At 41.2% G+C, this 19,883-nt stretch overlaps 1 protein-coding gene across 1 annotated transcript in view; it reads right to left on the bottom strand.

Annotated features, from left to right (window-relative positions):
• Positions 1 to 19,883, bottom strand: part of SPTA1 (spectrin alpha, erythrocytic 1) — an 80,146-nt gene that overhangs the window by 13,800 nt on the left and 46,463 nt on the right. The window contains exons 26-38 of the mRNA XM_068965057.1: positions 16,235 to 16,416; positions 13,943 to 14,042; positions 13,631 to 13,828; positions 12,212 to 12,355; positions 11,310 to 11,413; positions 10,368 to 10,530; positions 9,976 to 10,107; positions 8,795 to 8,932; positions 8,506 to 8,610; positions 7,141 to 7,349; positions 3,152 to 3,272; positions 1,144 to 1,265; positions 503 to 635 (exon numbers count right to left, since the gene is read on the bottom strand). Of these exons, the coding sequence (XP_068821158.1) occupies positions 503 to 635; positions 1,144 to 1,265; positions 3,152 to 3,272; positions 7,141 to 7,349; positions 8,506 to 8,610; positions 8,795 to 8,932; positions 9,976 to 10,107; positions 10,368 to 10,530; positions 11,310 to 11,413; positions 12,212 to 12,355; positions 13,631 to 13,828; positions 13,943 to 14,042; positions 16,235 to 16,416 (1,851 nt within the window). The remainder of the gene's footprint in view (positions 1 to 502; positions 636 to 1,143; positions 1,266 to 3,151; positions 3,273 to 7,140; positions 7,350 to 8,505; positions 8,611 to 8,794; positions 8,933 to 9,975; positions 10,108 to 10,367; positions 10,531 to 11,309; positions 11,414 to 12,211; positions 12,356 to 13,630; positions 13,829 to 13,942; positions 14,043 to 16,234; positions 16,417 to 19,883) is intronic.

Genomic DNA, 19,883 nt, shown 5'->3' with positions numbered 1-19,883 from the left:
GAGTCAGTGAGAATCAAAACTTCCAAAATTAGCAATCCATCCAACTCACATTCTGATTCCTTTTGATGCCATTCACCAGCAATGATTCAACTAAGCTGGCAGAGTATATGAGTGTTCACTTATTCCTGAATAGCTCCAGTAAATTTCTCTTCCCAAATTCCTCACTTCCCAGAAAGGCAGTCTTACCGAAGAGCCAAAGGAATACATGTGACATTGTTTATAATTAACCATGTAACTTGAGACTTCTGGATTTGGGAGTGAGTATTGATCAAGCTAATACAAAAGGATTTCTCCATGTTGAAATGTATGTATAATAATTCTTGGAAACATTCCATCTAGCAGAAAAATATTTAGTATCAAAAATATCCTATGCTAAAACTAACCTGAAAGTTTCTTCTTCTACCAGAAGAAATATTCTAATTTTACAGGTAAAAATGTTGAGTACTTAAGAAAATATTCAAATTAAACAGAAGAAAATTGATCCATTCTGCCAGTTCCTCACCTGAGTAGCAGCCAAAGAGTCTCCAGAATCCCCTCGGGCAACCAGAGCTTCCTTTTCACTGATCCAAGCTTCCTCCTCCTCAGCATTCTCCATGAATTCCAAGTATTCTAGGGATTCTCCCAATTGAATCCCTCTGTAACAGGAAAGTAATCCCCACCCCAAATAAGAAAAAAAAAAAAAAAAAACAATGAGCAATGGAAGTGTAGCAAAGTGGCACAATCTTATAAGATTTAAAGATTTTGGCTGTATGGGTGTAAGGGAGAAAAATACTCCATTATTTTATTACTAAGCATTGTACATAATGTTAAAACCGGGGAGATGCAGAAAGTAAAACAGACATGTGGGAGATAATGTGGTATAAAGGATAACATATGCAGGGCAACAATGATGAAAGACAGCTGCAAGTAATTGTCAGCACACCTCTAGAGAAACAGTAGCATAAAGACATAGAAACAGTGTCATTTCTTCCTGGGGTACACAGAAGAAGCGTCACGGAAGACTTGGCATTTGAGCAGAGACTTAGAAGCTAGAAGAGATTGGTAGCTAGGGAGAGATGCTGAGCAGGCACTTAAGTATCTTCTCAATACCTACCCAATACCTGCAATCCAACAAGAGAATTCAGCCTCCTATCCTCAACTCACCGAGCCTTGGTCAACTCTTTGAGCTGGTCCCAGTGTTGAACAAGCAGATCAAGCCTGTTCTGGATCTCCTCTCGCCCCACAGCAGCCTTGTCTCCCAGTGTTTCAGCCATATCCAGCACATTCTGAACAACACACATCCTCCATGTCATATTTCCCCACAGCATCTCCCCATTTATCCACATTTCCTAGAAAAGTATCTAGCCCTTCCTACACTCTGGCTCATTTATAAACTGGATGTACTCAAGGCAGTCCTGACAATTATGGGAGAATGAAGAAAGCTGCAGTAAGATCTAACATGCTAAACTTCATCAAGGATTCAGACAAATACCTTGGCATTTGCACTAGACTACTTTCCACGATCTGACTGATGGTCACAGGGTGACCCTGCTGCCAAGCCAACACTCAGGGTTGCCCTGTTTCCACATGGCTCAGCTCAGGTACAGCTTTTCCAGATGTCCCACCCTGCATCCTAATTGTCAACAACTGTGCCCTGGACTGTCAAAGGTTCTCCTTCCAGGGAAGAATTGGGTTTCTGCAGAGATTCTTCTATTCATAGAAGGCTCAATATGGAGGAGAATGCTTGCGAACTCTACAGCCAACTATGTGACCTTGGCACTCTGCCTTCACATTTTGTAGCCTCAACTTATTAGGTTAGTGCAAAAGTAATTTCTGTTTTTCACTGTTGAATTTTGCCATTTGATATTGGAATACATTCTTAAATAAATGTAGTTAAGTTATACATCACTTTAATACATAATTTTTTCATCGTGATTTTTTTCTAATAAATTATTACTTGCTATTTATTTTACATGCATTTTAGACTATGGAAATTAAGTTATACAAAAAGCAAATTTGAGCAATTTTCTTATTCGAGTTCAAAATGGGTCAAAAATCAGAAGACAACTTGCAACATGAACAATGCATTTGGCCCAGGAACTGCTAATGAACATACAGTGCAATGGGAGTTAAGTAGTTTTACAAAGGAGGCTAGAGCCTTGAAGATGAGGAGCACAGTGGCTGGCCATCAGAAGTTGACAATGACTAACAGAGAGGATCATGGAAGTTGATCCTCTTACTACACAAGAAGTTGCCCAAGAATTCAACGTCAACCATTTTATGGTCATTTGACATTTGAAGCAAATTGGAAAAGTGAAAAAGCTTGATAAGCAAGTGCCTAATGAGTTGACTGCAAAAAACAAAAAAAAACAAAAAAAACATCATTTTGAAATGTCATCTTCTCTTTTTCTATGCAACAACAATGAACTATTTCTCAAATGGATTGTGATGTGTGATGAAAAGTGGATTTTATATGACAACCAACAATGACCAGCTCTGTGGTTGAACTGAGAAGAAGCTCCAAAGCACGTCTCAAAGCCATATTTTGAGCCATGGTCAATGTTCGGTAGTCTGCTACTGCTCTGATCCACTACAGTTTTCTGAATCTCCGTGAAACCATTACATCTGAGAAGTATGCTCAACAAATCAATGAGATGCACTGGAAACAGCAATGCCTGCAGCTGACACTGGTCAACAGAAAGGGCCCAGTTCTTCTCCTCAACAACGCCCAACCACATGTCACACAACCAGCACTTCAAAATTTGGACTAAATGGGCTACAAATTTTGCCTTTGTAGCCCAATCATATCTGCTATATCTACCTGACTTCTTACCAACTGACTACCTACCACTCCTTCAAGCACCTTAACAACTTTTTGCAGGGAAAATGCATCACAACCAGCAGGAGGAAGAAAATGCTTTCCAAGAGTTCACTGAATTCCAAAGCATGGGTTTTTATGCAACAGGGATATACAAAATTATTTCTTACTGGCAAAAATGTGTTGATTGTAATGTTTTCTATTTTGATTAATAAAGATGTGTTTGAGGCTAGTTATAATGATTTAAAATTCAGGGTCTGAAACCATAAATCTTTTGCACCAACCTAATATTTATCCATAACATGAAGTGCTACTATTATATTATCTCTGTCTTTTCAGGTTTCATATTCCTACCTGGATGGCAGGTTCATGTGCCACCAGCTCCCCTTCTAGGCGTCTGTGCTTCTTCAGCAAATTCTGAACCCCCTGCAGATCCCTCCCATAGTCCTGGGATCTCACTCGTACCAACTTCTCCCTGAGACCAAAGAAGAAAACTTTTAGACTTTAGACATCTGAGGACATCCTAAAAAGATGGTTTTCTAAGCATATGTGTTTGGCTGGGGGTATGGTGGGGGTAAATTCTGGAACACTCTGGTGTCAGTAATCACAAAGTTAATAAGTGACAGAGCCTTTCAGCAAAATATTGGACTTAGAGCAACACAAATTAAAATAACGTACTGGAACAGCCTTCTCATTCATTTCTTTGCCTGTCTACATGTGTATCTTCTTCTCTTTTCTCAGGAACTCACTGTTATTTCTCTTTCAAAAAATGTGAAAAGTATATATGTCTGTATATATGTAATATGCTTATATGACCCTCTATTAATTTCAATAATTACATATATGGTAAGCATGCCTGCTCAGTAGTGTCCAGCTCTTTGTGACCCTGTGGACTGCAGCTTGCTAGGCTTCTCTGTGCATGGGATTCTCCAGGCAACAATACCAGAGTGGGTTGCCGTATCCTTCTCTAGGGGATATTCCTGACGCAGGAATTGAACAGGGATCTCCTGCAACTCCCTTCATTGGCAGGTGGATTCTTTTATCACTGAGCCTCAGGGGAAGCCCATATCAATAATTAATTTAGGTAAAATAGACATAAAAACTGACATCACAGCAGTCATGGCAGTTGGATTTGCTCTGTGTATAAAATCATCACTTTGAAGCATGGTGAAAGACTAGGTAGAAAATATCTTACTATTTCTTTTATTGGGATATAGTTTTACAATATCTTACTATTTCCAAAAAGGTTAAAAATGTCCTGCTTGGTGCCCCATGTGCATTCCTTTCCTCTGATTCACTGATAATGAACAAGAATCAGCAGTTTTATGGAAAAGGAACATGATGAGACAGGGTAGAAATAAGACAAATTATTTGATTTGGTAAGATTTTTACACCTCTATTTTTACAAACAGTAGAATCAGCAAGATCAGTGAAAAGAAATAGAGGGAAAAAATAGAATGGGAAAGACTATAGAGATCTCTTCAAGAAAATTAGAGATACCAAGGGAACATTTCATGCAAAAACGGGATCAATAAAGGACAGAAAGAGCATGGACCTAACAGAAGCAGAAGAGATTAAGGAGGTGGCAAGAATACACAGAAGAACTGTACAAAAAAGATCTTCATGACCCAGATAATCACAATGGTGTGATCACTCACCTAGATGTCTAGAGCCAGATACCCTAAAATGTGAGTCAAGTGGGCCTTAGAAAGCATCACTACAAACAAAGCTAGTGGAGGTGATAGAATTCCAGTTGAACTATTTCAAATCCTGAAAGATGATGTTGTGAAAGTGCTGCACTCAATATGACAGCAAATTTGGAAAATTCAGCAGTAGCCACAGGACTGGAAAAGGTCAGTTTTCATTACAATCCCAAAGAAAGTCAATGCCAAAGAATGCTCAAACTATCGCACAATTGCACTCATCTCACATGCTAGTAAAGTAATGCTCAAAATTCTCCAAGCCAGACTTCAGCAATACGTAAACCATGAACTTCCTGATGTTTAAGCTGGTTTTAGAAAAGGCAGAGGAACCAGAGATCAAATGGCCAACATCTGTTAGATCATCAAAAAAGCAAGAGAGTTCCAGAAAAACATCTATTTCTGCTTTATTGACTATGCCAAAGCCTTTGACTGTGTGGATCACAATAAACTGTGGAAAAATCTGAAAGAGATGGGAATACCAGACCATGTGACCTGCCTCTTGAGAAACCTATATGCAGGTCAGGAAGCAACAGTTAGAACTGGACATGGCACAACAGACTGGTTCCAAATAGGAAAAGGAGTGAGTCAAGGCTGTTGTATTGTCACCCTGCTTATTTAACTTATATACAGAGTACATCATGAGAAACACTGGGCTGAATGAAGCACAAGCTGGAATCAAGATTGCCGGGAGAAATCTCAATAACCTCAGATATGCAGATGACACCACCCCTATGGCAGAAAGTGAAGAAGAAGTACAGAGCCTCTTGATGAAAGTGAAAGAGGAGAGTGAAAAAGTTGGTTTAAATCTCAACATTCAGGAAATTAAGACCATGGCATCTTGTCCCATCACTTCACGGGAAATAGATGGGGAATCAGTGGCAGACATTTTTTGAGCTCCAAAATCACTGCAAATTAAATTAAACTGCAGCCATTAAATTAAAAGATGCTTACTTCTTGGAAGGAAAGTTATGACCAACCTAGATAGCATATTAAAAAGCAGAGACATTACTTTTCCAGCAAAGGTCCATCTAGTCAAGGCTATGGTTTTTCCAGTAGTCATGTATGGATGTGAGAGTTGGACTGTGAAGAAAGCTGCGTGCCAAAGAATTGATGCTTTTGAACTGTTGTGCTGGAGAAGACTCTTGAGCATTCCTTGGACTGCAAGATGATCCAACCAGTTCATCCTAAAGGGAATCAGTCCTGAATATTCACTGAAAGGACTGATGTTGAAGCTGAAACTCCAATAGTTTGGCCACCTGATGTGAAGAACTGACTCATTGGAAAAAACCCTGATGCTGGGAAAGATTGAAAGCAGGAGGAGAAGGGGACGCCAGAGGATGAGATAGTCAGATGGCATCGCCAACTCACTGAACATGAGTTTGAGTAAACTCTAGGAGTCGGTGATGGACAGGGAGGCTTGGCATGCTGTGGTCCATGGGTCACAAAGAGGCAGACACGACTGAGCGACTGAACTGAACTGAAGAATCAGCGATAATACCATAGCAAGTGCTATGTAGGCTTCTCTGGTGGCTCAGTCGGTAAAGAATCTGCCTGCAATGGCAGAGACCCTGGAGATGGATATGATCCCCTGGAAAATCATATCCCCTGGATATGATCAATGGAAGATCCCCTGGAGAAGGGATAGGCTATCCACTCCAGTATTCTTGGGCTTCCCTGGTGGCTCAGATGGTAAAGAATCTGCCTGCAATGTGGGATACATGGTTTCGATCCCTGGGTTGGGACGATCCCCAGGGGAGGGCATGCAATCCACTCCCATAGTCTTGCCTGGAGAATCCCCATGGGCAGAGGAGCCTCGCAGGCTACAGTCCACAGGGTCGTAAAGAGTCTGTCATGACTAAGCACAAAGCACAGGTACTATGTAACATTTTCTGCCAGTGTCAAGTTCAGTCGCATATTAGATAATGCAAGACACAGAAAGAATCACGATAATGATCTGTCCAATAAGCCGTAAATGCTCAGTTATCTAATTCAGAATGGGCATTACACATTCTATGAACTATCTGGTTTCCCAGGTGGCCATAGTGGTAAAAAACCCACCTGCCAATGCAGGAGACATAAGAGACATGGGTTTGATCCCTGGGTCAGGAAGATCCCCTGCAAAAGGAAATAGCAGACTCCGGCATTCTTGTCTGGAGAATCTCATGGTCAGAGGACTTAACACATATGAACTATCTAAAAACAAACATATGTGTGTTAGTCACTCAGTCGTGTCCTACTCTTTGCAATCCCATGGACTGTAGCCCACCAGGCTCCTCTGTCCATGGAATTCTCCAGGCAAGAATACTGGAGTGGGTTGCCATTTCCTTCTCCAGAAGATCTTCCCGACCCAGGGATCAAACCCCAGTGTCCTGCATCGCAGGCAGATTCTTTACCGTTTGAGCTATGGGAAGTCTAAAAACCAAACATATACAGCTCCTTAATTTTCTTCCCAGAATGTATGTGAACTTCTCCTCACTCCCTCCGTGCCTGTCTCCTTCTGTGTACACATAGTGAAAAAAACTGATAAAAATAAAGCCAATGTTCATTTTACTTATTTCATTTCAGCATCAAGTTAGAACATGTTTGGTGGATTATCTATTTTCCTGGACTATCCATGCAGTGTGAGCTGTCAGTACATACTCTATCCAGAACTCTTCATCATCTAGGTCCTGGAAGAACTGGAACAAGGCGTACGCCTCTTTCAGTTTCTCATGATGCTCAGCCGCCAGTTCCTTGACATTCAGGAAGCGCTTGTTGACATTATCCATTTTTTCCATGATCTGATCAGTATTGAAAGTCCCACTGGAGATCAGATCTTTAGCCAATGTGTTCAGGTCCTGGAGTGCATCCTAGAAAGCCCAAGCGTCCTCAATGATTAGTGTAGTATAGGTATTAAGTAGACCTTTAAACACTGCTAGTTCAAGTTCAAAGACTGGGGAAAATAGATCATTTTTGAATATAATGAATTTGACCTTATGCTCTTTTAACTCAGTTTGGATAAGGGCAAGAACATGGACATTATAGATAGCATGGCTGCTTTGTTGGAACTATGTATTTGGCCTTCTGATGTTTTCCCTTGTGTTTTCTTCCTCTCCCCATATGGAAAATAAGACCTTGGTGAACAAGCACTGTGTCTCCAAACAGAGTATCTTTTACAGCGCTAAATATGACACAGACTGAGTGACTGAAATATTGAAGAAGATTCTCTTTTGGCAACATTCTCAGGCCAGTCACATTCAGAACACAGCCAGCCTCTTCTGTGTCTATTTGCATTCCAAGTCTGCCCCCTAGTGATGTTCAAGAGAATATCATCAAGTCCTGAAACTAAGAAAACTTTGACATCATGTTCTTTCTGTGTCTGTGTTACCAAATAAAACTGATAATATAAAATCCATCAATGTGAAATTAACACCTCTCTGAATGTTTATCATAGCTCACAGGACACATCTCTGCTTGACATTAGGATACAACTGAAATGCTCCACAGAACTTTCACAATGTACATATAGTTCAGCTGCCTTGCACATGTTCCCATCTGATTTTTTTTAGTAGTTCTGAAAAATAAACTCTTATTTTCTTTAAAATGCCAGATCAAATATTTCAGCCTTGGAAGAGAGTGAGTTTATATTCATGGTTAAAAGGTAAACAAGATCATTTTTAGGATCTACTTCTTGGAATCTGACTCCAGTATTCTTGCCTGGAGAATTCCATGGAGAAAGGAGCCTGGTAGGCTACAGTCCATGGGGTCATAAAGAGTTAGACATGACTGAGTGACTAACACTTTAACTTTCACATTTTATTGGAATCTTAGAATCTATGATTTAATGATAATAAAGTTAACAGCTCTGAAGTCTATAGATTTGACCTGATTATAATGACTGCTTGTTGAGAACACTAAGCTCAGGTTTGCAAAGCTGTTTTCTCAAATGGACTCCTGAGACAGGGAAGTGAAAAGTCAGCAACATTTCCATTCTGGCCAGAAAAGTCCAATTCTAATATTACTTACCTGTCTGGCCAACATCTCTCTTTCCAGTAGCTGATGCTTCTTGAGCAAGTTTCCTGCTGAAGCCAGATCCCTGGCCTGATCCTTCATGGTCAGCAGTGTCTCTGCCTGGAAATGGAAAGGTAACCAACACAGTTGCCAGAGGAAAACTGTCTCTAAAGAGAACAAGATTCTCAACTATGTCCCCAAACTTTTCCCAAGAAAAGTCAAGGAAATTGCTCATGCAAAAGTCTATTTATCTGCCAAGAATTTATTAAACTCCCATGCCCACACCATTCCCAGGTATAAATACCTCTGAGAGCCAGAACTCAAAGTCCCGGATGCCTGTGTTGAACCTCTGCTGGCGACTAGCTTCATCGAGCTTCTGTCCCTTGTCAGTTGTTCTTGCAAGCAAGTAGCTCCAGTTTTTCTCCAACTCTTCTATTTGACCCTGTGTGTGTTAGTCACTAAGTCATGTCTGACTCTTTGCAGACCCCATGAACTGTGGCCCACCAGGCTCCTCTGTCCATGGGATTTCCCAGGCAACAATACTGGAGTAGATGGTCATGCCCTCCTCCAGGGGATCTTCCCAACCCCAGGGTTCAAATCCAGGTCTCCTGAATTGCTGACAGATTCTGTATCATCTGGTCCACCAGGGAAGCCCTACTTGATCATAGCTCCCTCTCTGGAATTGAGGGGTCATTATCGTATTTAGGGTCCTGTGACAACTTGAAAGGATGATGTATGGAGGCTCTGGGTCTAGCCAAAATCTTCCAGTAGTTGAAGGTCATATAGTTTAAATCATAATTGTTAACACTGGTTTAAATCTGGGAAAGCAACAGTAGGTGTTTGCAGAAATTTTGAAGAGTTCTGGACTGATTACAGAAGCTGATTGCCTAAATTCCAAAGCTCTTGGTGGTAGGGACAGAAAATATAAGCAAGCATGATAACACATAGGAATTAAGTCTAAAGCTATCTTGGAGGTCAAGATGCTGAGTATGATGGGAGTGATAAGGTCTGAAAGTGCAAGTATCTCAGCCGTGTCCAACTCTTTGTGACTCCAGTCCATGGAACTCTCCAGGCCAGAATACTGGAGTGAATAGCCTATCCCCTCTCCAGGGGATCTTCCTGACCCAGGGATCCAACCCAGGTGTCTCGCATTGCAGGTGGATTCTTTACCAGCTGAGCCACAAGGGAAGCCCTAGAATACTGGAGTGGGTAGCCTATCCCTTCTCCAGAAGATTGTCCCAACCCAGAAATTGAACTGGGGTCTTGTGCATTGCAGATGGAGTCTTTACCAACTGAGCTATGAGGGAATCCCAAAGCAACATATTTTCCTCCCCTTTTATGAAAAAAAAAAAAAAGAAAAAGAAAAAAAGGGAAGACCATTAACAGAATAAATTTATTCTATATTCCTACACATGGAAACACTGGAAGGGTATAAAAGATTTCTCTTCCTATGATAGCCCAAAGCCCATCGTAAGCAGAACCCACCTTCACAGACTCTTCATTACCATCACATGCCCTCCGCTCAACCAGAGCGTACCCCAAAAATATGACTCCTTCCACCTGCTCAGCTCGGCTATTGACCTCATCTTCAAAGGTCTTGTGCTTCAGATATTTTCTCTGAAGGGAAAGCAGAACCTAAATTACCATCTAATTTAGAAAGTAAGATGAGATAAATTCTGTTTAAAAGGAGAAATTAAGGATTCCTAATTCATTCTTAGTTAATTATTGGGAAGCACTCCCTCCACGTTAGATTCAGAAATCCCTGAAGGCAAGGACGGCAGTCTGAACAGTAAGGAAGTTTACCACAGTAGAAAGTGATCGTTCATTCATCAATCTGAGTATGTTGAAGTTTTCCAAGATTCTTATTTTGAATTTACCTGGATATTCGTGGGATCTTTGTAGGATTCATCACAGGCTATGGGCAGCATCTCACTGATCCATTCTTCTTGGTCCTTGAGGTCATGGTAGAATTGTTTTAGGTCAGCATAGTCTCCAAGTTTCATCCGCTCAGCAATCAGTTGTTCTTTGAGAATATTCCATCTGAAAGTCAGGACTAGATTATTCTCTGCCCTCTATCTTTCCACCAAGCCTTGATGCCATATCCATGAATCTCCCTGTTTGCTTATCTGCACTTTATCTCCTCATTCTCATTATTTATACACTTATATGTCATATATCAGAAAAGACAATGGCACCCCACTCCAGTACTCTTACCTGGAGAATCCCATGGACGGAGGAGCCTGGTATGGGCTTCCCAAGTGGCACTAGTGGTAAAGAACCTGCCTACCAATGCAGGAGATGTAAGAGATGAGAGTTAGATCCCTGGGTCAAGAAGATTCCCTAAAGGGGTCATGGCAACCCACTCTAGTATTGTTGCCTGGAGAATCCCATGAACAGAGGGGCCTGGTGGGCTATAGGCCACAGGGTTGCAAAGAGTCAGACATGACTGAAGCAGCTTAGAAGAGCACAGCACAGAAATGAAAACTCAAAGTATTATCAGCATCCTGAGTGCTAGCAAAGTAGTCACTTTTCTATATCTTCCTGAGTGAGTAAGTGAGTGAATGTCACTCAGTTGTATCTGACTCTTTGCAACTCCATGGACTATACAGTCCATGGAATTCTCCAGGCCAGAATACTGGAGTGGTAGCCTTTCTCTTCTCCAGGGTATCTTCCCAGGGTATCTTCTCCAGTGGGATCTAATCCAGACCTCCTGCATTGTAGGCAGATTTTTTTTTTTTTTTTTTTTTTTTTACCAGCTGAGCCACAAGGAAAGCCCCTATATCTTCCTATAGCTCACAAAACAACTGCTCAATACTGACCTCTCTAGTATCCGTTGGTTCCGAGCAGCAATCTCTTCCTTGGCATAGTGGTCTTCGGCTATGAGTTGTTCAGCAAAAAGATCTAGTTCAGTGATTCTATTTTCCTAGATAAAGGAAAGAGAAAAAGCCTAGATACCCAAAAATTAGGCTCTTGGTGCAATCTCAGACTTCCTCCTAGAAAAGGAGAGATATATCTTTTGTGGCTTCACAAAGGGGAACAAAACCAAAGCCAAAAGGTAAATGCCTTATAGGGAGGTGGCTTTAACTCAAGAAGAGAAACATCAATAGTGATATTGAGGTGGACTACATGTGTGGTGCTGATTTCTCTACACTTCCCTTTGTCATTGTAGAAAGTGATTCCTGCACTGAACGGTGTGTTGGATAGCATATAAAATAGCTTCTGCACCTTGGCTAAGACTAAGCCACTATGTTCCCCGCCTACCTCAGAGTTTATGTAAAAAGCAAATGGGAAATAAAATACATGCAAGTCATAAAACCACATACATGTGCAGGATTTCTGTCATTATTACTAATAGTTATTATTGGAATTCTTTTTTAAAAATTAATTAATTAATTAATTAATTAATTTTTAATTTTTATTTTTACTTTATTTTACTTTACAATACTGTATTGGTTTTGCCATACATTGACATGAATCCACCACGGGTGTACATGCGGTCCCAAACATGAACCCCCCCTCCCACCTCCCTCCCCACAACATCCCTCTGGGTCATCCCCGTGCACCAGCCCCAAGCATGCTGTATCCTGCATTGGACACAGACTGGTGATTTGATTCTTACATGATGGTATACATGTTTCAATGCCATTCTCCCAAATCATCCCACCCTCTCCCTCTCCCTCTGAGTCCAGAAGTCCACTATACATGTATTAGCTGTTATTACCTGGTCAGTAATCGCTTTGTCCAAATCATCACGTTTCTTCATCAAGGCCTCCAGACTGTCTAAGGACCCCTTATCATCCGACCTTAGATAATTCTCACGTGCCACCATCCAGCTCTCAGCCTGATCACAGTTCCCTCGGAACAACTATGGGGGTTAAAATTAAATGTACATGGTATGTTCATTCCAGGAAGACAGAGGAAATGATCTCCCACCTCTCTCATGATACTGATAAAAGGGACCCTGTGAAGGATGCCAATATTCTTTCAAGAAACATTCATACAATAAATCTTGGCTATACTGGACCTTTTACTCTTCTCTGAAAACATGTTTTATGCTTTCGTATAAGCTTTCCTCCATTCTTGCAGTACTATTTTCCATATCCTAGACATGGTAAATGGGCTTCCCATGTGGCACAGTAGTAAAGAATCCACCTGCCAGTGCAGGAGATGCAAAAGATGTGGGTTTGATCCCCGGGTCAAGAAGATCCCCTGGAGTAGGAAATGGCAACCTGCTCCACTATGCTTGCCTGGACAATTCCATGGACAGAGGAGCCCAATGAGTTACAGTCCACAGGGTCAAAAAAGAGTTTGACACTCTGAGCTACTGAGCGTGCATACACACACAGACAGACACAGACACACACACACTTAGTAAAAGCTGGCTGGTTATTTCTTTAAGACTCTGGTAAGGACTGCTTTTCAGAACAGCATGTGACACTTGCACTGCCTTCCCTCAGGAGCGTTAATCACTCCCTCTGCTATAATCTCAAAACATTCACGCATGTTATCAGTAATTTTATATATTAGAATGATCTGCCTCAGTTCAGTTCAGTCGCTCAGTCGTGTCCGACTCTGCGACCCCATGAATCGCAGCACGCCAGGCCTCCCTGTCCATCACCAACTCCCAGAGTTCACTCAGACTCATGTGCATTGAGTCGGTGATGCCATCCAGCCATCTCATCCTCTGTCGTTCCCTTCTCCTCCTGCCCCCAACCCCTCCAAGCATCAGGGTCTTTTCCAATGATCTGCCTACAAGTCTAATTTCACTACTTTTAGAAAATAGACACTATCTTACTAATATTTGTGTTCCTAGGAGGTTCTCAATAAAAATCAATGAATAAAACTTTCAATCAATAAGTACATTTAAATATCAATAAATTATAACCACTTAATTTCAGGGCCCAATGCCCTAGGACTGACCCCCATTTTGTTTAGCTTTTCATTAACAAGAATAAGGAGCAAAGAACACCACAATGATCAGAAAATGCAAAGCAGAAAATGCAATGTCAGATAATCAAGAGATACCTTTATGATTTTGGCATGGAATTCCAGTGAAATAAGCACCTGTATTAACTCTGTGCAACTGCATAGAAGGAACAGACTCAGCTAAGCCTGTTTAACAATGGGGAATTTGCAGTACCTGCAACTCCAGACACTGATCTAGCATCTTTTTGCGTTGTTCCCAAGCACTCTCCAACTCATCTCTCTCTAGTCTAACAGCTTGAAGCTTTTCTTCAATTTCAGGGCTGGCCTGGTGCCCACTGATTGTAAGATCTGTACCAAAGACTTCAAAGGCCTGAAAGGCGGGATCCTGGGCCTCCATGTCAGCACGATGCTCCTGTGGGAAAAAGGGATCAGAGACTGGTGAGTCCAGTGATATCTCACAAAAGTTGCAAAATGCAGGAAGGTTGTGAGGTTATGTGATCAGAGGCTAAGGCTTTTGTCACCATACCTGATGTCGCTCTATCATGATCTCTGTACCAGTTAAATCTTCAGCCAGCTCCTTGGATGAGACCATGCCACCAATGCCACTAATCCAATTCTGTAAGTCCCTAGAGAAAGGGCATACTGAAATTGAATCAAGAAAACCTTGCAACTTGCTATAAAATTGTCTGTCCTTGGACTTTTTCTCCCCTAGAAAACATTTCCAGGTCTATATGTTCTTTCTGGTTTATAGCCTTCACAGATCTTAGCTTTGTTGTTTTCACTGTATAACTTAATAATAGCATTCTGTTGCCTTTGAAATTTTCTTCACACACTATCTCTTTCGATTCTTGCAATAATTTTGAGTAGAATTCTGGGAATTCTTTTCCTTCCACTTTGGAGATGAGGAAGTTGGCCTAGAGAATGTAAGTGATTTGCCTATGTGCTAAAACTGGAAACAGACAGATGGAGTAGAATCCAGACACTGGAATCCTGGACTGGTACATATTCCATTACTTTTAACACGTCCTAATCCTTTAAAATGGATTTTTGGGTTTAAAGATTTATCTTAGCATAGAATCTCATGTGAGGCATGTGTTTCTTCTTACTCTTATTCCAAATCGAATCCAGTACATGCTTCTGCCCAAAACACACACACACACACACACACATACACACTATACTTACTCTCTGTTGCTGATTAAACCAAGGTCATTTCCCACTCTTTTAGAAGTCAATAAATTAGAAAAGGAGGGATAAAGTCTATCTGTCCCAGAAAGTAAATGTCATTGAGTTAAAAAGTTATATACGATGGTCAAATTCAGCATCTCATGAAGAGTGCCTTTGCTCTTGTTTACTAAATAGGAATCAGTAGCTCTAGGGCAGAAAGTCCTCTTCTTTGGCAAACTCATTTATTCACTTATTTAAACAACTAAGTTTTATTGTGAAAGAGACATATTTGTGCCTTCTAGGAGTTCACACTTTATACTGAGAGAAGAAAAAAAAAAAAAAAAAAGCAAGCAAAACATAGAGACTAGTATTTTTTTTTCAAAAACCCTAAAAAGAAAGACTGTCCTGAAGAAATAAAATAAGGTGTTAGAGTTGCTCCGAGGGTGCTAATATTACTCCTGCAATGTTGAAGAATATTTCATAGGAAGGGAAAGAGTCAGCATTTAACATGGAATCTGAAATATAGGCAGAAGCTATATAAACAGAGATATATGGGCATATATATGCTTTGGAGGAGTGAGTATGGATTCTATTTATTTATACTATGTGAAACACTATAACTTTCCAGAGATGCTGAATTGGGGAGGGCATTGGCAAGAACACTTGCAGTCATTTGCCAAAGTCCCCCCCTTTTATCTTCAAAATTATTACTTTGCAAGCTGTCCCTTCCTGAACCCTCAATTCTAAATGCAGACTGATATGATGGGGCAGAATGTGCAAACTGTTCCATAGATAAAGTGTGTATTTGCTAAAACATGATCATGTCTAAACCGTTTAGCAAAACAGTGAAACTTCTCCAACAGTTGAAAACAATTAAACTCCAATAAAAAATTAATTTAAAAAAGGATTTCAGCTTAACATTTCTGAGTTTATCTCTTGCTACTTCTCCTCACCCTTGTGACATACAAAACTCAGGCTCTAGCTGTTTCCATGTCATAGGCATTCTATACCTTCCTATTCACATGCCTTTGTTTACCTAGTTCCATCTATTTGTTGGGATGTGTGTTTGGGGCTGTTCTGTGTTCTACCATGGTTATCTGTATTCTTCTTTGCTTTTCCAGTAGAATATCTCCCCATATTTTATGCATGTGTGTGCTCAGTCGTGTCCGACTCTGTGTGACCCTATGGATTGCAGTCCTTCAGGCCCCTCTGTCCATGGGATTTTCCCAGCAAGAATACTGGAGTGGGTTACCATTTTCTCCTTCAGGGGATCTTCCTGACCCAGGGATCAAATCCATATCTCCTTTGTATCCTGCATTGGCAGGCAGATTCTTTAACACTAGTGCCTCTGGGAGCTCCCAATATCCTATAATTTCTCATATACCACTCTCTATATAGAATAGACTCCATAGAAGAATACTTTGTTGGACTAGATAACCTCATATTCTTCCAAAATTCAATATTACATGGCTTGAAATATTGAACCTGAGAATTTTCTTCCATACTGAAGGTACAATCTGGACCAGGAGGTATCCTCTAAATCAGGTAATGAAGAACACCTGCACCCAGACAGCTCCTAGAAACTCCATTTATGTGCCAGGCATGGACTCTGTCAATTCCACCTGGTGGAAGTCTGCCTCTGGAACCTTACCTGGCCTGGCTGAGGAACTGGTAGAATTTTAAGGCCTCCTGTAGGTTCTCCTTACGATCCTTTGTAAGCCCCTGCAAGTCATCCCAGGCGTACTTCAGCTCCAACCGCTTGCTCTGGAGGTCATCAGTGGCATCTGGGTGGGATTCACTGAGTCGATCTGCTGTGTCCCTCAATACCTCCACCTAGGGGATCAAGAGATCTGACAATCAGCTTGGTGTCACACCTGAATCCTAGCAAAAGAGTTTCAAGCCTCAGGGTGCTCTTTCCTCAAGTAGACATCAATGAGGTCTTGCTACATTTTTTAATATAAATTGATTTATTTTAATTGGTTAATTACTTTGCAATATAGTACTGTTTTTTATATGATAGTGGAAATCCTTTTGATGTATATGATAACTCTCCAAAGTAGTCACTCTTGACATGACCATGCTTCTTTTTATGATTAGAAGGCTGCTTCTGGTGGTAAGTTCCAGGGAAGAGGCCTCAGGTATCATGTTGGGCTGTGAAGGTGGCAAGAAGAAGGCCCTGAAGCAGCCCAAAAAGCAAGTCAAGGAGACAGAAGAGGAAGATAAGGCACTCAAGCAGAAACAGAAGGAGGAGCAGAAGAAATTCGAGGAGCTAAGAATAAGGGCTGCAGGGAAAGTGTCCCCTGGCCACAGGTGGAATTAAGAAATCTTACAAAAAGAAATCTGTTCCTTGTGCCTAAGTCAATGATAATCCTTAATTACACTCTAACTTAAAAGTTTGTATTCTGGTGCCCAATATGCTACTGGAGATCAGTGGAGAAATAACTCAAGAAAGAATGAAAGGATGGAGCCAAAGCAAAAACAATATTAAGTTGTGGATGGGACTAGTGATAGAAGCAAGGTCCAATGCTGTAAAGAGCAATATTGCATAGGAACCTGGAATGTCAGGTCCATGAATCAAGGCAAATTGGAAGTGGTCAAACAGGAGATAGCAAGAGAGATTGTCAACATTCTAGGAATCAGTGAACTAAAATGGACTGGATTTTAACTCAGATGACCATTATATCTACTACTGTGGGCAGGAATCCCTCAGAAGAAATGGAGTAGCCATCGTGGTCAACAAAAGAGTCCGAAATGCAGTACTTGGATGCAATCTCAAAAACGACAGAATGACCTCTGTTCGTCTCAAAGGCAAACCATTCAATATCACAGTTATCCAAGTCTATGCCCCAACCAATAACGCTGAAGAAGCTGAAGTTGAATGAAGACCTACAAGACCTTTTAGAACTAACACCCAAAAAAGATGTCCTTTTCATTATAGGGGCCTGGAATGCAAAATTAGGAAGTCAAGAAATACCTGGAGTAACAGGAAAATTTGGACTAGGAATGTGGAATGAAGCAGGGCAAAGACTAATAGTGTTTTGCCAAGAGAATGCAATGGTCAAAGCAAACACCCTCTTCCAACAACACAAGAGAAGACTCTACACATGGACATCACCAGATGGTCAACACCAAAATCAGATTGATTATATTCTTTGCAGCCAAAGATGGAGAAGCTCTATACAGTCAACAAAAACAAGACCAGGAGCAGACTGTGGCTAAGATCATGGACTCCTTATTGCCAAATTCAGACTGAAATTGAAGAAAGTAGGGAAAACCACTAGACCATTCAGGTATGACCTAAATCAAATCCCTTATATTTATATAGTGGAAGTGAGAAATAGATTTAAGAGCCTAGATCTGATAGATAGAGTGCCTGATGAACTATGGAAAGAAGTTCGTGACATTGTACAGGAGACAGGGATCAAGACCATCCCCGTGGAAAAGAAATGCAAAAAAGCAAAATGGCTGCCTGAGGAGGGCTTACGAATAGCTGTGAAAAGAGAAGTGGAAAGCAAAGGAGAAAAGGAAAGATATAAGCATCTGAATGCAGAGTTCCAAAGAAGAGCAATGAGAGATAAGAAAGCCTTCTTCAGCGATCAATGCAAACAAATAGAGGAAAATAACAGAATGGGAAAGACTAGAGATCTCCTCAAGAAAATTAGAGATACCAAGGGAACATTTCATGCAAAGATGGGATCAATAAAGGACAGAAATAGCATGGACCTAACAGAAAAAGAAGAGATTAAGAAGAGGTGGAAGGAATACACAGAAGAACTCTACAAAAAAGATATTCATGACCAAGAAAATCACGATGGTGTGATCACTCATCTAGAGCCAGACATCCTGGAGTGTGAAGTCAAGTGGGCCTTAGAAAGCATCACTATGAACAAAGCTAGTGGAGGTGATGGAACTCCAGTTGAGCTAATTCAAATCCTGAAAGATGATGCTGTGAAAGTGCTGTACTCAATCTGTCAGCAAATTTGGAAAACTCAACAGTGGCCACAGGACTGGAAAAGGTCAGTTTTCATTCCAATCCCAAAGAAAGGCAATGCCAAAAAATGCTCAAACTACCACACGATTGCACTCATCTCACATGCTAGTAAAGTAATGCTCAAAATTCTCCAAGCCAGGCTTCAGCAATCGGTGAACCGTGAACTTCCAGATGTTCAAGCTGGCTTTTGAAAAGGCAGAGGAACCAGAGATCAAATTGCCAACATCCGCTGGACCATCGAAAAAGCAAGAGAATTCCAGAAAAACATCTATTTCTGCTTATTGACTATGACAAGGCCTTCGACTGTGTGGATCACAATAAACTGTGGAAAATTCTGAAAGAGATGGGAATACCAGATCACCTGACCTGCCTCCTGAGAAACCTATATGCAGGTCAGGAAACAACAGTTAGAACTGGACATGGAGCAACAGACTGGTTCCAAATAGGAAAAGGAGTACGTCAAGGCTGTGTATTGTCACCCTGTTTCTTTAACTTGTATGCAGAGTACATCATGAGAAACGCCAGACTGGAAGAAACACAAGCTGAAATCAAGATTGCCGGGAGAAATCCCAATAACCTCAGATACGCAGATGACACCACCCTTATGGCAGAAAGTGAAGAGGAATTAAAGAGCTTCTTGATGAAACTGAAAGTGGAGAGTGAAAAAGTTGGCTTAAAGCTCAACATTCAGAAAACAAAGATCATTGCCTCTGGTACCATCACTTCATGGGAAATAGATGGGGAAACAGTGGAAACAGTGTCAGACTTTATTTTTGTGGGCTCCAAAATCACTGCAGATGGTGACTGCAGCCATGAAATTAAAAGACGCTTACTCCTTGGAAGAAAAGTTATGACCAACCTAGATAGCATATTCAAAAGCAGAGACGTTACTTTGCCAACAAACGTCCATCTAGTCAAGGCTACGGTTTTTCCAGTGGTCATGTATGGATGTGAGAGTTGGACTGTGAAGAAAGCTGAGCACTGAAGAATTGATGCTTTTGAACTGTGGTGTTGGAGAAGACTCTTGAGAGTCCCTTGGACTGCAAGGAGATCCAACCTTTCCATTCTGAAGGAGATCAGCCCTGGGATTTCTTTGGAAGGAATGATGCTGAAGCTGAAACTCCAGTACTTTGGCCACCTCATGTAAAGAGTTGATTCATTGGCAAAGACTCTGATGCTGGGAGGGATTGGGGGCAGGAGGAGAAGGGGACGACAGAAGATGAGATGACTGGATGGGATCACCAACTCAATGGATGTGAGTTTGAGTGAACTCCGGGAGATGGTGATGGACAGGGAGGGCTGGCATGCT

Source organism: Capricornis sumatraensis, chromosome 2 (genome assembly GCF_032405125.1).
Source record: "Capricornis sumatraensis isolate serow.1 chromosome 2, serow.2, whole genome shotgun sequence".
In the NCBI taxonomy this organism is placed as follows: domain Eukaryota; kingdom Metazoa; phylum Chordata; class Mammalia; order Artiodactyla; family Bovidae; genus Capricornis; species Capricornis sumatraensis.
Note: the sequence above shows the minus strand (reverse complement) of the source record. Positions and strands in the feature narration are given on the sequence as shown.